This window comes from Eurypyga helias, unplaced genomic scaffold (genome assembly GCF_000690775.1).
Source record: "Eurypyga helias isolate BGI_N326 unplaced genomic scaffold, ASM69077v1 scaffold17871, whole genome shotgun sequence".
Classification (NCBI taxonomy): domain Eukaryota; kingdom Metazoa; phylum Chordata; class Aves; order Eurypygiformes; family Eurypygidae; genus Eurypyga; species Eurypyga helias.
In genome coordinates this window covers 1,979-21,418 of record NW_010229273.1, presented here as the reverse complement: position 1 = coordinate 21,418, position 19,440 = coordinate 1,979, and the positions used below count along the sequence as shown (strand labels likewise).

The 19,440-nt window shown below is 47.9% G+C and overlaps 1 protein-coding gene across 1 annotated transcript in view; it reads left to right on the top strand.

Moving 5' to 3' along the window:
* Positions 1–18,729, top strand: part of LOC104516129 (parathyroid hormone/parathyroid hormone-related peptide receptor-like) — a gene marked incomplete at both ends in the record, with an annotated part of 29,092 nt that extends 10,363 nt beyond the window's left edge. The window contains 5 exons of the mRNA XM_010160352.1: positions 4,058–4,152; positions 7,025–7,211; positions 10,435–10,588; positions 16,818–16,878; positions 18,663–18,729. Of these exons, the coding sequence (XP_010158654.1) occupies positions 4,058–4,152; positions 7,025–7,211; positions 10,435–10,588; positions 16,818–16,878; positions 18,663–18,729 (564 nt within the window). The remainder of the gene's footprint in view (positions 1–4,057; positions 4,153–7,024; positions 7,212–10,434; positions 10,589–16,817; positions 16,879–18,662) is intronic.
* Positions 18,730–19,440: the final 711 nt, after the last annotated feature.

Genomic DNA, 19,440 nt, shown 5'->3' with positions numbered 1-19,440 from the left:
GCCTGCCAGCCCCTCAGAAGACCACTGGATCCGTTTCAGCTTCGCAACCTAAATGTTGCAGAATCTTGCCATTGTCTCACAGAAGGGGAAAGAAAAAGGATGAAAGAAGAAAGTTGGATACAGGGCACCGTGCGGCGATACTCAGAATGAGTAAACCCAGTCAACGCAGCTGGTGGCTGAGGGGCACCATCCGGTGATTAAAATAGGTGAATTGCAGCCTAAAGCACCCTTTCTTGGTTCTGGGACCTCAGGTAGCCAGGTCTGATGGAGCCATCCACACCGCAGACATCTCAATCTGAGGACCGCATCCACCGCGACAGACGCTGTGTGCACACGATAGCGTTTGAGGGAGCAGAAATGCCGCTCGCGCAGCCCGTCCTGCATCTGGCTGCAATGCAAGAGCGAAAGCACAGCTGTGGTTTCGCAATGGATGGGGCCTCGAAACCCCACGCCTGGTGCTCTGGTGCAGCTCTGAGCTGTCCCGCAGAGGAAAGCAGTTTTCCTCTGGATCCAGATCAATGCAAATTATCTCCCCATTGGTGGAAGTGGACAAATTAGGAGTCGGGTTAAGCCCTGAGCACAGTATGAAAATGTAACAGCCAACTGCTCTGAGGGTCACACACCTGGAAGACGTCCAAACCACAGGGAGTGGGGAATGCAGGGACCCTTGTGGGAGGGGGGCACATCCAGCTCATGGATGCCCATGGTGGCTAGGTTCTGTTTATTTTGTTTTTTCCATGCACTCATGGAGTTCATGCAGAAGCCATCTCCAGCTCTGTTTTGGTTTCCAGGCTGCTGTGAAGTTTCTACCCTGAGGTCAGGCTGGTGGAAAGCTGAGATGCAAAGGGGAGCAGAGAGGAAGCCTCCCACCAAACCAAGAGGGGAGGAAAGGGAGATCTTGTTACACATTCAGCACTCAACGTATCTGAAATAGTACTTATATTTTTTGTGGTTCAGTCTATTGTCAGTCCCTAAGTTATGGCTGGATGAGGTTGGGAAGGCAGGATCAGGTGGGCTAGCTCGCTGCGGACAGATCATTTCACCTGGCTCTAGAAGACAGATGGCTGTGGTATGGTGGAGCTTTGCGATGTGTGACTAGAGAGGATGGGGGAAAGGAAGGGGCCTGAGGGCGTGCATTGCCTGACAGCACTGCAGATCACGAGCTAGAGAGGATGCATGGTGCATGACTCGATGAGAAGTCATTTCACCAACCCCGAAACTGGCTTAGCCTCATCCGGGGTGGCCTCATCCTGCCCAGCACCTTCCAGGAGCAACCATGACAGGCTCAGCCATGTGAATGGAAGGCTTCTAGTGCATTCTTCTGCTGACCGTGTTGACAGGGAAGGGGACAAGTTGGGTACTCCTTAGGGAGATGGAAGATGCAAGAGGCACAGGAACTTGGTATAGATGACCTTATAGGTCTTTTCCAACCTTATTGATTCTGAGAAATCTGTAAGACAGGGGAAGAAAGGGGGGATCAGATCCATCCCACACCTTCCTCATCATTATTTCACCCCAGCAGGGCATGGAATGGAATGGGCAGAGAGCAACATTCAAGGACACCAAGTTTGAAACTGATGTTCCCTAATCTTGTTACTGTTACTGTGAGTTTTACAATATTTTGCTGATAATCCCAGCCCCTGGAATCACAGATACTGAGGTTTTGTCCTTTGGTTTTCCTTCAGACTTTTTTCAGTGCGCATGTGTGAACAGTTGAAACAGTGAAGGATTACGACAGGAGTCAAACTCAATGACGCCGGTTAAAGTATCACACCCTTTAAACCCGGTTGTCATGGTGTTCCAAGGCCAGATTTTTGAAGGGTGGGTTGCTTCTTCCAACAGGTCAGTGGATGACCAGTGACAGTCAGTCTGTCTTCAGGTTGGATTTATAAGGGAGATCGAGTAGAGCTCCTGCAGTAGCGGGATGTTCTAGCAGGTAATGCACTCTCTTGAGACTATGGAGGTTCAGTTTGCGTCCATGGCTTGGCCATGCATGACCTCTGCGGTCTTCTGTGAATTATTTAAACTCCCATCCATCTCAGCTCCAAAAAGTGGGTTCTCAGACCATGGAGGTGATTGTTTCAGCTGGCAGATGACTCAATATTTTGTTACCTGGAGGACCTTTCCTGATTCAGCATTGTGGTTTCCACCAAGCTGGGACCTCCCTTGTGCTAGGAGAAGAGTGAGACCTGGAATTGCCTTTAGAGCTTTTTTTTTTTTCCCCCTCCTGGGTAAATCCAGGTCTCACCATTCCTGAGGAAAAAAACCCCTTGAAAGTAGCAAGCATGAGCTGGCCTCCCAAGGGCTGCCCTGTGCGGCCTTTGGGAGAACCTCAACCTTTAGTTCCTGAGGCTTTCCCCAAGGACCTAAGCACCCCTTCCAAAAAATCACCTTCCTTGAAGGCTCCCCATCACAACACCAAGAAAGATTCACGGCACCTACGTCTGCAAGCGGGCACACCGGTGTGCATGCATGCATGCATGTGTATGTCTTGGCAGTCCTGACTCAACATCCTTTCAAAAAGAGGCCCTGTGGTTCATCAGAGGAATTAACCACAGCCTCCGAAAACGTCCTGCCAGCCAATCAGCAGGCCCTTCCCAAGGCCATCGCTGCTACAACGGTGCTGTTGTCTGATAGGAACGTGGATCTTTCCGGTTAAATTTCTGAATGGGGCTCAGGGACTCTTTTGTTCAGCTGGGCATAGTAACGCCTCACAACTACTGAATTACCAAGAATCCTAAACTGGGAGTAGGGTTTTTTTTTAACTTTCACCAGAGAGGCAAATGTTTTCCAGTTCAAAGAGGATTCCAGCTTGGCAGTGGGAAAAGTGCATTAGGCTTTGAAGGGAAGGAGCTTTTTTTTTTTTTCCCCCCCCTCCTTAAACCTCTTGAATCTGCTCACATTGGCTTTTTAGTGCCTGCTGCCTCCACAGATTACAGATATATATATAAAAATACGCACATACACACACGCTAGATTAATATTGGCAAGCGCACCACTCTACCAGTGGAAACCGCAAAGAAACATTCGCATATCTGAGGATTCTGATGTAATAGGGCTGAGGTTTCGCATTCCAGGACAGCATTTCTAGCCTCAAATCAAAATCAGAGCTGTCATTCAGAGCCCAGCGTTACTAATGTTATTGCAACCCAGCGGGTGGGGTGAGGGAAAGGCGGGAGGCAGGGGAGGAGGGAGTGAGGAGAAAGATGCTGAATTGGTTGGTTTCTTTGGGATTTATTTCTAATTTCAGACGATGAAAGGCGATACAAGCTAGGATGGTAGCAGGCTTTTTAACCCTTTTCAGTAGTTCCTGGGTTAAGCTGCATGCCCCAGCACAGGATGGAGAAAAGCATCTCAATATTTAACGGAAAGCTCAGGATTTCTGAGCCCAACTCTAAAATATAGTGAGCCAAGAGATCTAAAACCTACTACAGAATTAATTACTATGAGCTCTCCTGTGGCAGGGCCTTTTCCAATGGGACTTTGGCAAGCTAAAGTTGTGTCTGGATTGTATAACCACAGTCATAGGCTGCTTTTGATTTTAAAAAGGAAAAATAAATGCAGGTGATTTCTTCTTATATCCCACAGCTAAATTATATACTCCCCATGTTTTCTGTGGTGGGTTGACACTCCACCAGCCCGGACATCAGTCATTCAGCAATGGTATGGCATAGCCTTATGGCAAAATTTTACAGTTCCAGCAAAAATCCCAGGGTCAGTGGGCATTTTGTTCAAGCAAAAGTTGCCGAGTGATCTCTGGATTTGGCTGAGAGTTTGTAAAGCGCTTTGGGTTCCTTTGGGATGAAAATGCTGCAAAACTCCCAGGCATGGGATTAACCCAGCTCCATCACTAGCCCCTTGCAAAAATCCCTGCTCCCCTGGTCGATAGCTGCTCTTATGGCAAAGAGATGACATCAAGTGTGATTTCCCAGACCCAGAGCTGTATACCCCCAAGAGGTACCATAGCCTGAATCTCTGTGCTGCTACCACGGTTGTGTTACGATGCAGTAGGACGCGTTCTAATGTGACGCTATTTTTTCCATCATTTGTACTGCAGGAGGTCTTTGATCGCCTCTATTTGATTTATACTGTTGGATACTCCATCTCTCTGGGATCCCTCACAGTTGCTGTCCTTATCCTGGGATACTTCAGGTAGGCGGCTCTGTTTCTACCTAAGCAAGTTGTCACTAGACTGGAAAAGCCTCAGGCTTTCCTAAAGGATAAAACTGGGGTGACATGTGCTTCTTCAGCAAGCCACAAGAGGTTGCATCTGTGCTTTGGGCTGTGTTAGTGTCACTTAGGCCAAACTTCTCGGGGAATGGTGGGTGGGATGTTTGAACTTCTTCCACTTGCCTGCAATGGATTTTTCTAGATCCTCTTCATAGCATACGGGAAGAGAGGCACCTCCAGGAAGGGGTTTGTCTCCCTTGAAAGACTAGGGTATGCTGTCCCTTCAGATGACTCTTCCCTCCCTTTTCACCATGGGTTTAGATCCCTAAAGACAATTTTGAATCCACACCATCCATTCCTCAGACCTGGCTGTTGCATCTTCTTGCTGGAACAGAGGCCATGGGATGGGAGGGATGAAAGGAGCCACTCAGAGCAAGAAGTTTCATAGACTCATGGAATGGTTTGGGTGGGAAGGGACCTCAAAGCTCACCCAGTCCCACCCCCTGCCATGGGCAGGGACACCTTGCACTAGACCAGGTTGCTCTAAGCCTCATCCAGCCTGGCCTTGAACACACAAGTTTGTCCTGTGGGAAACGATACCTGGTGAGCTGTAGATAGAGCAGGGTGCTAAACCCCCCTACCCTGAGCCCCAGATTTGCTTCTCTTTGGTGGCTGGCAGTATCTTCTAGCAGACAGCAGGACCCAGACAACAGCTGTGGAGGGGAATTCTCCACTCAGCAAACAGCCACATGGTGTCTGCAGATGGATTCAGCAACTCCCACTGTGCAAGCTCAAGCTAAGCCCCAGACACATACTACTGAGAAAAAAATGTATGGCCTTTGGCTCTAAAAGACCTCTCTGCAGTGAGCAAAAGGGGGCCGGGGGGTTTGCTTGGATAGCAGAACATCCCAGCACCCAAACCTGTGACACATGCAAGCCAAAGGGGACTGCAGACCCCTCCCGGAGTCACTTGACATGATGTAGTTCCAGAACCCATCCCTGCCGCCACCATCCTGACCTCTCAACCCTTTCCCTCCTGTTTCCTTTCCCATTGGACACTGGCAAGGTTGTTAAAATATTTAATGCCCATGTATACAAGAGTACTTCTAGTTTCAGGAGACATGAAGTCCGAGCACTTTACTTAAAGTCCAGACTACATGGGTGACTGTGGTAGAGCATCTTTGTCCCAAGGATCACAGCAGCAGAGACCAAGACAGATTTTATTCCAGATAACACATAATCCAGGGATTCACTGGCTACAGTTCAAATGCAGGGAACAAAGCCCATCTTCATTTATACCTCAGCACTTGGTGTAATTTGTATTATAATAGCACAGGAAACAACTGTTATTGCTATGGTAATCTCCCCCAAAGGAGAAAAAAAGCCCCCATGGCTATTATGTTTTATTTCCATTTTCGGGTCTGGGGATTTAAGAGAGTATTACCCATTAATAGATTCATGCATGGCTAGCCAGACAACACAGCTATAAAGGACAGAAGGGGATCCCAACGGGTCAGTTAGTCCCTTCTTCTCCCCAAAGGCAGGATCACTGTTCCTAAAACACACCTCATAGATCTGGGTCTAACCTGTTCACATCTTACCATCCAGCTTTTCACCCTGAAGGATCTTTTAAAGCGCTTTACAATCAGCATTTGTGGGGTCTTTGCTGCCATTGCTGGGGTGGAGTCCAGAAACTGCTCGATATGACCAAGCAAATGATAGTGTTTTTGATGGCAAGCAGCAAAAACAGCCCAGTGCACTGTAGTTACTACTATAGGTGCTACTAAATTTGGAGTGGGCTCAAGGATTAGTAGTTTACAAGAACTGCAAAGTTTTCAGTGGCCATAAGTTCCGTATCCTTTGTAGTCCTTTTCCTCTGCACAAAGTGCAGATAAATGTGAAGTCTTTAAATGCCAGGGCTGACTCTTGTTGGAGGGATGGATTTAACAGTGAAAGGGACATACAGAGGATATACACCTTAGTATCAGTGAGCACTGTGCATATATCCTGCCTTCTGTCTGTGCACCTCGGAAAATGACTGCACGTCCGATGCACGCTCATTGCATGTGCACTGAACACCAGGGATGTGCTCATTGTGCGCTCGCTGCACCCAGGGATGCGCACGCTGCAGACGCTGCACAGCTGCTCTCGGCTCACTGCACACCCACTGCATGCCAGATGTACATTCCCTGAACGTACAGTGCACCCTGGATGCGTGCTCACTGCACGCACCCTGCTCCTTGGCTACGCACCCACTGCATTCATCCTGCTGCTCACCAGATGTGCAGGCACTGCACATGCTTCCTACCGAACGCACCTCTCGCTGCCTCCGGATGCATGTGCACTGCACACACAGCATTCTGCACGTGCAAACAGGTTGCATATGTACTGCACACACACTGCATGCACTCTGCACTCCAGATTTGCACACGCTGAGCATGGACTGCTTATTACATACCTTCCTCCAGCTGCATGTGCACTGCCCACACCATCCTCCACATGTAGACCCGCTGCATGCATGCTCGCTACCCATGCCCAACACAGGCAAAACCACATCACTGTTTCTTTCCAAGATTTCCCAGCCATAAATAAAGGCGCTTATATGAGTACAGGCACAGCATTGTCCTAATGCAAAGACAGCAGCAGTGTGCTGTGACCAAACCCCTGGAGTAGTTAATAATTTACCAACCCCATGGGAGAACTGTGAGTGTGGGGCAGCAGTGGCACTAGCACTGCTTCCCTGTGGTGGCACAGTGCGGTGAGAAGAGCTGGGGCTCTTCAGAAGCAGAGGTGATCCTGAGCCTGTCCAACAGGTGGGCTAAACTACTGCAACCTTCTCTGTCTCCTCCTCCAGACGTTTGCACTGCACTAGGAACTACATCCACATGCACCTGTTTGTCTCCTTCATGCTGAGAGCCATGAGCATCTTTGTGAAGGATGCAGTCTTGTACTCCGGGTCAGCTTTGGAGGAGATGGAACGGATCTCAGAGGAAGACCTGAAATCCATTACCGAAGCACCTCCAGCAGATAAATCGCAGTTTGTGAGTATCGCCAGAGCAGCCGGTTCTGCAGGCTTCATGCCTCTGTCCTCCCTGTTTAACAACTCGACTATTTCGGGCGTATTTTCCACCCTACACCAGATCCTCTGCTTTCCTTAACCATCCACAGCCTCTCCCCATCCCTTCCCACTCCCTCTCAGTTCACTGGCCCAGAGGGACTGCCCAGCCCAGAGCTAAGGAAGAGCTGTTCCCCATGGCAGTCAAAGGTAAAGTCAAGGTTGAGGTTTTGGTTCCCATCTACAACTACTATTTTCAACATTCCCCTGATGCCCCCTAAAAATATATGACTCTGGAAACTCCCCAGCGCCAGGCACATCAGCACTTGTGGTTTCACAGCATGGACTTTTCCCACCACAATGTGCAACTGGCTGATTTTCCACCTGGAGCTCCTCTCTGTATGTCCCTTGGAGGCATCCCTGAGCTGTAACATCTGTGCCATCAGACTGACAGCCCAGATGTAGCAAAGCCACGGATCAATGTGACTTGGGAGGCTCTCAGCCCTGAGTCCAGAGCCAGAGCAGAGGTAACTTGTGAGGAAGGTCAGCAGCAGACATCTCAACCCACTATAATTTTGCAGCAAACCGTAGCTGGTTGTTCCTGTTGTGATTTATCACTCCCAACTCTGAAAAAAATACATTTTAGAAGAGACAACGGAGGGATTATGTGCTACCTAAGAAAGGGTAAGGTTCATCTTCAAAAGATGTCTACAAGGGAGACACCTTCATGCAGTCTGGTCACCTCAGGTACCATCTATGGTCAGCTGAGTCAGTCTGGTCAACACAGCCAGTCGAGTCAAGGGTATGATGAACCACAACCTAAAATAACAACTGAAGTGAAGTCAGGTGAACATGACTCCAAAGTGCATGTTTCTTTTCACTGTGTACAAAGCTCAGATGGAGACATTTGCATTTTCCATGTTCTTGTCAGGGATCAAGCCTATCCTCAGTTTTCAAACTTGTCCCCATTCCCTGAAGCTGTCTGCTCTCCTTGTCATTGATCTCATTACAGATTTCCCCATTCTGCATCCAAGTTCCCCCAAATGGAAATTTGTTATCGTGTTTCCTTCCCGTTGCAGAGACCCATTTCATTAATTTGATGAGCTTCTGCCTGGAACACTCGCCACGCTTCAAACACTCCCTTGTTGGAAAGAACACAGAATGTTTTACTGCATTGTTCTCTGTTTCTCCTTGGGCTGGACTCATTATAAGGAATAATTGGGATAATATATTGCATTCATTGAATATTAGCAATTTAATGGTATTTCCCATTCTTCATAATTGAAAGGCAAACAAGTGATGACAGCAACAATTAATATATTTCTTTTGTTTCCAAATGAAGTGGGAGCTTTGCAATTATTGCCTGATGCCCTCTGCGTGTAGATGGATTTTTACAAGGGCGTGTAGTGACAGAACAATGGGCAATGGCTTTAAATTGAAAGTGGGGAGATTTAGCTTAGATATAAGGGAGAAATTCTTCCCAGAGAGGGTGGGGAGGCACTGGGACAGGTTGCCCAGAGAAGCTGTGGATGCCCCATCCCTGGGAGTGTCCAAGGCCAGGCTGGATGAGGCTTGGAGCACCCTGGGCTATGGAAGGTGTCCCTGCCCATGGCAGGGGTGGGACTGGGGGGGGTTTAAGGTCTCTTCCAACCCAAACCATTCCATGATTTTATGATTGGCAAAGGATTAGCCTAAGAGCTGGGCCAGAATAAATTTTATTTAAAGGTACTTCTTATTGACATTTTCTGCAAATTGCTTATGTTCCTCTCAGTGTAAGAGGCAACATGGAGATGTGCTGCTGCTGTGAGATGTTTGGTAGTCAGAAGTTTCCTGTGAAATTGGACTATCCAGAGTCCTATCATTTCCACATTGACAAGAGATGGCATTATGTGTCCTTTTGTACCAATTAACCCCATGTAACATCCTTAATTTGCTTTTTTTTCCCTACTAGAACTGAGAAATGTTGGAACAAGGATAGCTTTGCCTCACTCTGCTGGAAGGTCAGGGGAGAGTTGAGTCGCAGTTAGGGTATTCAGCACAAGAAATCAAAGGATTGCAGATCAGTACGGAGTGAGAGTTAGCTAATGCGCCCATTTAAAATCATTGTGTCGTGGAAGTCTCTACCACATCTCCCACATTGCAGCTCAGGTCTATTTGCAAAACACCTTGACACTGTGGGAGAAAACTGACATCCTTGGTTTGCCAGTCACCAAAGCCTACGGCAGCCGCCTAGGGTGTCTTCACACTTGGTGAGGAAAGACAGGCAGCCCTGGAGAACCTGGTCACAGAATCATCACAGAATCATGGTATGGTTTGGGTGGGAAGGGACCTCAAAGCCCACCCAGTCCTAGCCCCTGCCGTGGGCAGGGACCCCTTCCATAGACCAGGTTGCTCCAAACCTCATCCAGCCTGGCCTTGGACACTCCCAGGGATGGGGCATCCACAGCTTCTCTGGGCAACCTTTCCCAGGGCCCCCCCACCCTCTGCGGGAAAAATTCCTTCCTGATGTCCCATCTCAATCTCCCTCTTTCCATTTAAACCCGTCACCCCTTGTCCTGTCACGCCCTGCCCAAGTCTCCTTCCAGCTTTCTTGTAGCGCCCCCAGGCATTGGAAGGGGCTATAACGTCCTCTTGGAGCTTTCTCTTCTGCGGGCTGAACAAGCCCAATCTGGTTCAATCGTGTCTTGGAGATCCATAACAGGGCAGGGTGACGCACCCTCAGCACAGTGCTTGTGTCCCTCCATGAGCTGAGGAAGGAATTGTACTTCCAAGGGATGCAACTTGCACCAGGTCACCAGACTGAGGTGACTTGGCCATAGCCCTTTGTCCTCTAACCTGGACAAGAATCACAGGGAAAAGAGGAAATGTAGCTGTCCTAGAAAGGGTGTGAGCCCCTCAGCACTGGTGTTGGAGAGGAGGATCAGGTCAGCATGTCTCCACATGTGCCTTGTCCTCCTACACCTCCCAGTTCACCTGCTATTGGAGACACGATGTCAGGCTGAGGGGAAGCCTTTTTCTCAACTGTCCATCTCTCTGTGATTGCACTAATTTCCTCCCTTTGTAAAAGCCCTGCAACAGAATTTTCTGATTTCTCTTTTTCCTTTCTCCATCTGGCTTTCCAGCCCATCTTGGTAAATTATGGCTTTATGCAGAACAAGGATTTCACACCGTGATCCTCACGTAACCCTGTCTTTCTGTGGTCATTGCAGGTGGGCTGTAAAGTAGCGGTCACCTTCTTCCTCTACTTCCTGGCAACCAATTACTACTGGATTCTGGTGGAAGGGCTTTATCTCCACAGCCTCATCTTCATGGCATTTTTCTCAGAGAAGAAATATCTTTGGGGATTCACATTATTTGGCTGGGGTAAGTCACAGATGCTCCTTATGGCTGAACCTGTAGGAAGTCTGTTGGAGGTAGTCTTTGAATCAAATAGTGCACAGACATAAATATAGGAGAGGGGACAAGGGAAGGGTGAGCATCAGAGACATGGTAACTCTTGGAAGGACAGTTAGCTCTCTTGTGAAGCCTTCATCATTTCTAAATTCTGGTGGCACTTCCAGGATCTCTGGAAGGATCAGTCCAGGCTTGGAAAGACAGCAGGTCTTGCCATCCTTCCATGGTAGCAGATGTGTGCATGTGACAGCTGATTTTAGTGCAGCCCTCTGAGTTATCCCCATCTCTGCCAAGTGCCTCCTGCTGAGAAGCGCGTTGGGCTGGGTGGGTGGAAAGCTGCATGAGGCTGTGGGCATCTGCTCCCAACAGCAGCTCTGATTTCCTACCTCAGATCTCAGCTGCTTTAAAAACCTCCCGAGGTTTCATGAGTGTTGGAGCGCCAGCAGAAACCTGCAGTTTGTGGGGAAGACCTTTTTTCCCCCCTTTTTCTTTTAATTTGAGCATCTTTTTCTGGAATAAGGAGAAAGGGGCAGGATGTGGGTGCAAGGAGGGTGCTTATTAGTGGAAGGCATTGTGGGCACACATATTTAGGGCCAGAATGTGCTTTCTGTTCACTTCTGGCATTAGCTTTCACTTGCAAGGAGTTATGAGGTGCTGGTAGGCTGAGGACAATAAAACAACTGCCCACAGTTGTTTGCAGTGTGTGGACTGCAAGGGAGAACAGGGGACTTACTAGATGATCCTCAAGGACATAACTAAGAATAATGGGGTGTATGTCTGCAAAGGAACCTGCAGCAGGAAAAACCTGTTCGGAGGTGTTTATGGTTGCCTCTAAACTGTATGGCCCAGGACTGCTTCCCAGTTTCCAGGTCCAAAATGCACCTGGCCACATCCTGACTGCGTTTTAGGACAAGATTAATGGGTGCACCATACCATCCGTGTTACAGAACACGTTTTCTTCTGGAAGAAAACCAGTATCTCTAACAGGAGAGCTCTGAGCAAGCCAGATAGTGCAGAACTGAGCTTATGGGAGATTGCAGGTTTTTTGCCTTGTGAGAGCAAGGAAGGGGTTCAGTAGACTGAGGGCAGTCCAGCCCGCAGGACTCTCTCCAACTTTCCTCCTTCCCAAATGGGATATGGGGGAGAGGGAGACCACGTGCTCCTCACTAACCTCATGTTCAGCTGGTGCTTAGGTCAGAAACTGCTGGTGCTGCCGTATGATAAAGACGGCAAGTGCAAATAGGAGTCCCAAAGTGAGCATCCATCTCTCAGTGGGAAAGTCTACTCCCAGACAGCTGGTAGGTCTGGGGGAAAAAAATAAATATTTTGAGGACAGAGAATTTCTTACCTCAGCTGCTGTGAGACAGAGAGGACTTGAGATGTCACCTCTTTTTTAAAAACAAACAAACAGAAAACAAATCCAAAAAAAACCCCAAACCCATCCTCTTGCAAACCTTCAAGCTACGTAAAATTTGCTTCTCAGAAAACGGCATTAAACTGTACAGAGCAGACTTAAAGAAGTAATTCCCCAAGGCAAATTCTGGAAGAGAGAGAAGCAGTTGAAAAATAATGCCATATGTTTAACAAGAAAAACCAACTTGATGCTGCTCGTAATGCAGCCAAAGGAAAACAGTCTAACAGGCATCGGTTCCTCTCATTAATTCTTCCAACCACTGCCAGAGTATAATCATTTTATCAGAGCAACCACAAAGCTGAAGTCACACCTGTCACAACACCAATCATCTATGTGCTTCCAAAAGTTTGAGGCTGCTCAATTTAAATTCCTCTGGAATGAGAACATAGGAACCCTCCAGTTGCATTTGTTTTTGCTTTGTTTTGATTAGCATGATAATGTACACACACACCCCCACACAAACGTATTGCTTTGATAGCTTTTGGGCACTGGAAAGGGCAACCCAATCCAAGACCCACTGGAGTCAGTGGAAAAACTCCAGTTCCCTGCAGTGGGCACTGGATCCTGCCCATACCACAGCAATGAATGACAGGGAATCAGTGATAAATAGCTACGACATTCCACGTAGGTACAGAAAAGACAAGTTTGCCCCAAAAGCTGAGATATTTTTTTTGCTTGTGTAACAATAAACAGCGGTGCATTCATCCTGCCTGGAAATTTCCAAGTTGGGGGTGGGGAGCAAAAATCACCCTGCGACATCTTATTTCCAGACTACTGAAGAAATCAGAACATATAGTTCTTTGATGTCAGACCCAGAGATTTCCATCGAGTCTTTTCAATCCACATCCTCACTGGCACAGGGGAGCACAGCTCCGTGGAAGTCCGCAGCGCCCTTCTTGCAAGGGAAACACCGATGACAGAAAGGAGCTTGCTCCTTGCCAGCACCCAATAAAAATAAATAAGTAACGATATTATGGACGACAATAAATTCCCCAGCAGACTTCAAGTTCCCCTGCAGCTGTTTTATGAAGGAAGTCTAAGAAGCATGACCAATAGCTAGAAAACCCAAGTTGATTCCACTGGCATTTTTCCTTCACACTGTGTTAATTCCTTCCCGACGGCTGGACAGCACTGGCTTTAAGCTACGGTGCAAATGAGAATTGCAGGGAGACCTGGAAAAGACAAATAGATCGATGTGTTACTGTTAGAGGTGCTCAGGACCAAAAACATATGATGCTGACCCCTGCATTTATCTAAGCAGAAATCATCCTTGCCCGAAAATCTTTGAACCTAACAGGACAAGAGGCATAAGAGGGTTTTATTAGGAATAATATTAGGAAACTGTGACAAAGAGGGACTGAAAAAACACATGCATTGTTCCACAGAGAGGTTTTCAGTTAGCAGGGAACTGAGACCAGATTTCTCCAGACCTGCATAAGGTCTTTTTATTCATGAGCTTTCTTCTAGCAGTCGCTTTGCAGCCACCTCCCTGACTCGCAGCTTTGACACGTGCATGAAAACCATTTTTCCAACTGCTAGGAGACACATACACAAGAAAAGCGACAGAGGAGAGCAGGGGGAGTTGGGGTGGACACAAGACTTAGCCCAGCTTGGGGTTTGAACATTTTCCAGCTGATGGGGAGATACCTGACTTTATAGCACCTGCATTGTACACACTGTGTGTGTTGACTGGAAATGCACAGCGCATACAATGTGGATTCTGTAGAAGTCACTCGCGGCATCGCTGCCCGGGAAGGTTCATCCTGTGTCACACCGGTCATGCACGCGGGGTACATACATGCAAAGGGGAGGACACGCATGCATCCATCCATGCCTGCATCTGTCTGCGCTCACAGTCACACGAGAGATCACAGGCTCTATGGAGACTCACTTTGGAGACTCTGGTGGGTTGGCCAGATGTATTTAGTCACGTATGACTTTCCTGCTCACAGGCTGCATCCTCTTGGGTGTCTTGCCGTTCGTGGATATCTTTGGATGTCTAACTTTGAGGACCTCAGTCCGGGTTTTCGGGTTAACGGTTATCCCATCAGTGTGTGCTGGGAGTGCTCAGCAGGAGGGATTGTCAGTCTCAGGGCATCACAAACTGCGACTTTCAAGTGGAGAGATGCTGGAGGCAAAGCTCAGCCTTCTGACTCTTCATGTTGAAAGACTAGCTACCAGAATGGGAGGAAAAGATAGAACTCTAGAAATTACCTGACAGCCCAAGCACTCCATGTTACATTGAAATAGAGGGAATCTAAAAATAAGGCAGGGGAAAGGGAGGGGGAGGACTCATATCACTTTTTGTACATTTGAGAACATTTACGAATGTTCACACTTCAAAAGAAGAACGATGTCAGAGATGCAGAAAGACAAATGTAGCAATAAATCTGGTGCCAGGAATTTATTTGTGTGCTTTGCAGAAAAGTCAAGGATCTTTTTCCTAAGCTTGCCTGAACAGAGTGAGGCAGCAGTGCACAGGGCACAATAAATCCACACATAGGGATTTTTTTAGGCATAATTATTTTCTCCTGTATATTTTATTGTTGCTAGGAACCTTGAACACAGCACAGGATTAGTATGAATGGGAACAGTGTCTCTTCTGAAGTGCAGGACAGGCTAGAGAGGAGCAAGTACGTGTGAAACACATCCAAATCTCTGAAACAATCCGTCCTTCAAACTTAGAGCTTCACAACAGTGGGTGAACATCCACCACCTCGCAGGCAGCATCTCAACATGGGCAGTTTCTCCGTTGATATAAGCTGGAGTGCCACCAGTGATATCAGCAAAGTTACATGCATTTAAGCCTTTGATAGCTCAGCCAGTAGCCCGGAACACGCACGTATTTTTCATAGATAGGTGATTAACAGTGAGGAGGAAATAGATGGTGCTTTGTACAATAAATCATCACCTTCCCCAAGCCCTCGGTATCAACACGCTCACGGGTTCCCAGAGCAATAGGTTGAGTATTTTCCTTCCAACGCCGGCCATCGCAGGGGATCGTAAAGCAGGGTGCACTCCTTATAAATGTATCTTTGTAGGCCGCGCTGCTGCGCTGGTCCTGAGTGAGGCTCTGTGTTTAATTATTTATGCTTTCTTATATTACCATGGCGTTTAAAGGTTCAAACCAAGATAACGGCCCCGTTGTCCATGTGTGTATGAGACAGGCAGCCCTGCTCCACACCCCAGCTCAGGAAAGCGTCCGTGGTCAGGAAAGCCTTTAAGCACCCTAATGAGACTTAAGTGCATGCTGAAAGTTAAGCGTGTGCTTGTGCATGCCGAGCCCCAGTGAGCTTAGACTGTGAACAGCGTATTTACAGTCATCAGTGATAAATGTCGCCTTTATTTATTTTTTAATATTTTTTTCACCTGAAAGGGGCTATTCTTCTTGAATTTGTGGAAGCTACTGTGGATTTGATCCTGCCTTTTAAGGGAAGCCAGCAGGGGACTCAGTTGTACAAATAAAGCAGAACTGGACCCTAAAAAAATAAATAGAAGATTGCATTTGGATATTGGTGATTCTTTCACTTTTCACAGGGAAAAGATGATGCCCAGTGTAACTGCACTGAAATAACGATGGTTCATTTGGGAGTGAATCTTTGGCTTGAGTGTTTTGCAAACGTTACCCTCAGTTCTAGCATTCATCTGCTTCACGCAGCACGGCTCTCGCACTTAATGGGTTTTCTAACCCATCCAGCCCTATCCTGGGAGAAACGGTCTGAGCCTGACTCCATAGAATCTTACAGGTTGGTAAAGACCTTTAAGATGGTCAAGTCCAACCGTTACCCCAGCAGTGCCCAGCCCCCCACTCCCCCGTGTCCCCAAGCGCCTCGTCCACACGGCTCTGAAACCCCTCCCGGGATGGGGACTCCACCACCTCCCTGGGCAGCCCCTTCCAACGCCTGACAGCCCTTTCCGGGAAGGAATTGTTCCCCACAGCCAACCTCCACCTCCCCTGGCACCACTTGAGGCCGTTCCCTCTTGTCCCATCGCTTGCCCCTTGGGAGAAGAGACCCACCCCCCCTCTGCACCCCCCTTTCAGGGAGTTGTGGGGAGCGATAAGGTCTGCCCTGAGCCTCCTCTTCTCCAGGCTGAACCCCCCAGCTCCCTCAGCCGCTCCCCACAGGAATTGTGCTCCAGACCCTTCCCCAGCTCTGTTCCCTTCTCTGGACATGCTTCAGCTCCTCAGTGTCTTACTTGCAGAGAGAGGCCAGGTTCACTTTTTCTTGATGTCAGGGGAAGGGAACAAATGTCTTGAGGAAGGTGTGTTGCATGAAACCCTTCTCTGCTTCACACTGAATGAGTCGGTTAGAGGAAGTATCAGGCACAGAAGTTCAGTCACTCCAGCCTGTGTCTCTCTAAAGCAGAGCTCAAGGAAAGGCATGGTAACAGGATAATTTGTCCTGCCAGGTCCATGAACCATCTGAGGCCCAGACCTGTGCATCTCCCAAGCACGATCCAGGAGGTAGCTTAAGCCTGGACCACTCCTGCCCAGCAACTTGGGAAAGCAAGCTGCTCTGTTCTGAAAAACCAAGGGAGTTCAGTAGTGTGGACATGTCCAAACCATGACATTTGTCTTCCAGAAAATGCTCCCTGCCACTGTTTGCTTTACTGTTTGTTTTGCTGCGGAGATGTGAGACCAAGATCAGGCTCTCCTAGCCTAAATTATGCTTGAATATTTAAAAACTGTTTCCTCCACCTTCCTCTAGCCCAGTCCACCTGGGCTTATGGTAGCAGAGCCTCTAGTCCCTCTCCTCACCCCATTTGACCTGTGTTTTGTTGCAGGACTCCCTGCTGTATTTGTTACAGCGTGGGCCAGCGTGAGAGCCACTCTAGCCGACACAGAGTAAGTCTCGTCAAGTTTTCTCCCTTTTACCTGTGTTTTGGGGCTTTTGGCAATGATGACTTTGTGTGTGAATCAAAAAAAAAAAAAGGGAACCAGGCAGTGATTTCTGCTATGGAGTTCGCAAACTTTTGGGTGGAGGGGAGAGGCAGGAAAGGGTAAGGTGCGTGCAACTTTCCTAGCTTTCCTTTCATTCTACAGAATTTGTAAAGTGCAGCTGTTAATCCCTGAGGCTAAAGGGGACTGCTCAGAGCTAGGCAGGGACAGAACAGGGATATTTGAAATCTTAAATGAATGAGAGTGAAGCTGGGAGATAGCAGGTTCAGCACAGTCAAAGGAGGTGGCGAAGCTGTAACCCCTCACTGCAGTAGGTGTGGATGCCAGCATGTCCTTAGGTTTAAAAAGTGTTTGTACAAAGTCATGGAAGAAAAATTCCTCCAGAAGAATTAAATAGTAATATTCTGGCTCAGGAAGCTGTCCTGAACTGCAGATTATTGGAAGAATATTCTAGAAAAATATCACTACCTGCGTGCCTGCTCCATGTTAAATATCAGCTTCTGGATACTCTCAAGAACAAGATACTGGATCAGCTGTTTCTTTGGTCCTACACATGCACCCTCATGGGCTCAGATTTTTACAGTATGCCGAATGAAGGATCTATAGCATCTGATCTGCAAACCCCGAACCAATCACATCTTCCCCCAGTAATGCGCAGGCTTGACCGCACAAACGGGTTTCACCTGCCCATAATCTGCCAGCAAAAGTGTGGGGGTCCCCAGGCAACTTTTCAAATGGCTTTGTTTGGGAGGAGACTGCTTTCCAAGCGTGATTTCAGCTCCGGGCTTGGAAGGCCAGAGTAGCTACTGGAGTGTGACGCATCTGCGTTGGCAGAGACTCATCCTCGTAGAGCCTTTCAGTCAGCACCGGTGGTTTCTCTGCCCCTGCCTCTCGCTTTCCTTGAATAGTTGCCTGGGCAGCTTTTGGCCCATGAAATAAAAACTGCAGCTGCCATGTGGGGGCTGTCTGGCTCAGATAAAGAAAGGCCTGTGGCACTCCTCTCCCCGCGGTTGGAGAGAATTCAAACAGAGTAATTAACACTGAGTGACCTTATTCAATGGCTGCTGGAAAAGCCTGGGAGGAAATACTGTTCAGCCCCTTCTTGGCAGATGGAGGACCATAGCCCAACATCCACGCCACCAACAGTTTGTCCTTCCAGTCCTCACCTGGATAAGGGCTGAAGATGAAAGCAGATCAAGACTTTTGTAGGGTCTCCTGCAAGAACAGGACAGAAGGAAGCACGGGAACTGAATGTAGAGCCACAGTATTGTTCCCATCACCATCTTCAGACAGGACCTGTCACCATGCAGAGCTGTGCAGCTTTACCAGGGGGTAATATTAGGCCATTTCAGCCTCTCCTGCTTTCTCAAAAGCTGGATTACTCTTAGTGTAGTGTTTTTTTCTCATAAGGAGGTGAAGAAAGAGTGGAAAAGGGTGGATTCCTGCCCAAAAGGGACAAGTCTTGATTACTGTGGAAAGAGCTGTTCCATCATCTGGAGAGCATAACTTTAAATGTCTTTAGTAGTGGTTTCAGTTTTGAATAGTATACCAGCAGGAGAAGGGCTATTTTGAAGCCATATTGACCGAAGGCAGGGTTAGAGCTAGACCCTTCCACCGCACCACGCCTTGGAGGGGCCCATCCTTCCAGGGTGGATTTATCCAAAGAAACACTGGAGTCTGTTGCTCTTTGTAGGCAGTGATTTCCTGACGGGATATCAATCTCTTCTCAGGTGTTGGGACTTGAGTGCTGGCAATTTAAAATGGATTGTTCAGGTGCCCATCCTGGCAGCTATCGTGGTGAGTACTGGCTGATTGCAGGGGGTGGGAGGCAATGCCTTTGGTGGGGGCAGGCTCAGTGTGAAGAGTTGAGCGGGCTGCCCATTCCAATCACCCAGCTCCTGCCTTAAGACCATGGAGTCTCTGTATATCCACTTCAAGGGCCTTATATTTGACCTGTCTGTAAGTGTGATAGCTGCATACAGCAGACACATTTATGAGCAACTTCAAGTTTTGCTTAAGAGAGAAAAATGACACAGGGGTAAGGCCCTAAAATCATTAATGAAACAAACGTTCGAGCCAGAATTTCCCCATTAGATATTGGAAACCCTCAGGGGTCATAACAGGCATCTCTAGGGAGTTCCATAGCTGGAGCAAACCTTTTCCCTGGGCATGCTTCAGTGTCATCAGATTCTTTCAGACTAGTCTTTCTGAACTGTTAAAAACTTGGGATACCTCAAAGGTGAGGATGAAAGTTAACCCATCCCAGCTATGATCAGCTGTGATGTTAATCACTGATGGAAGATCACTTCAACCCTCACCCAGGAACCAGAGGGGACAGAAAGTATATAAGTGACATTATCCAGGTACATAACTGAGCTCTCACAATCTGGAGAGGTCGTTATGGGATGTGATTGTCTGCACAAGGAGAATTCAGTGTGTAGTTACGTTTTTGCTTGAGCAGCATCCTAGTTAGCTAGAGAACCTGCTTTCACAGTCTTCATGAATTAC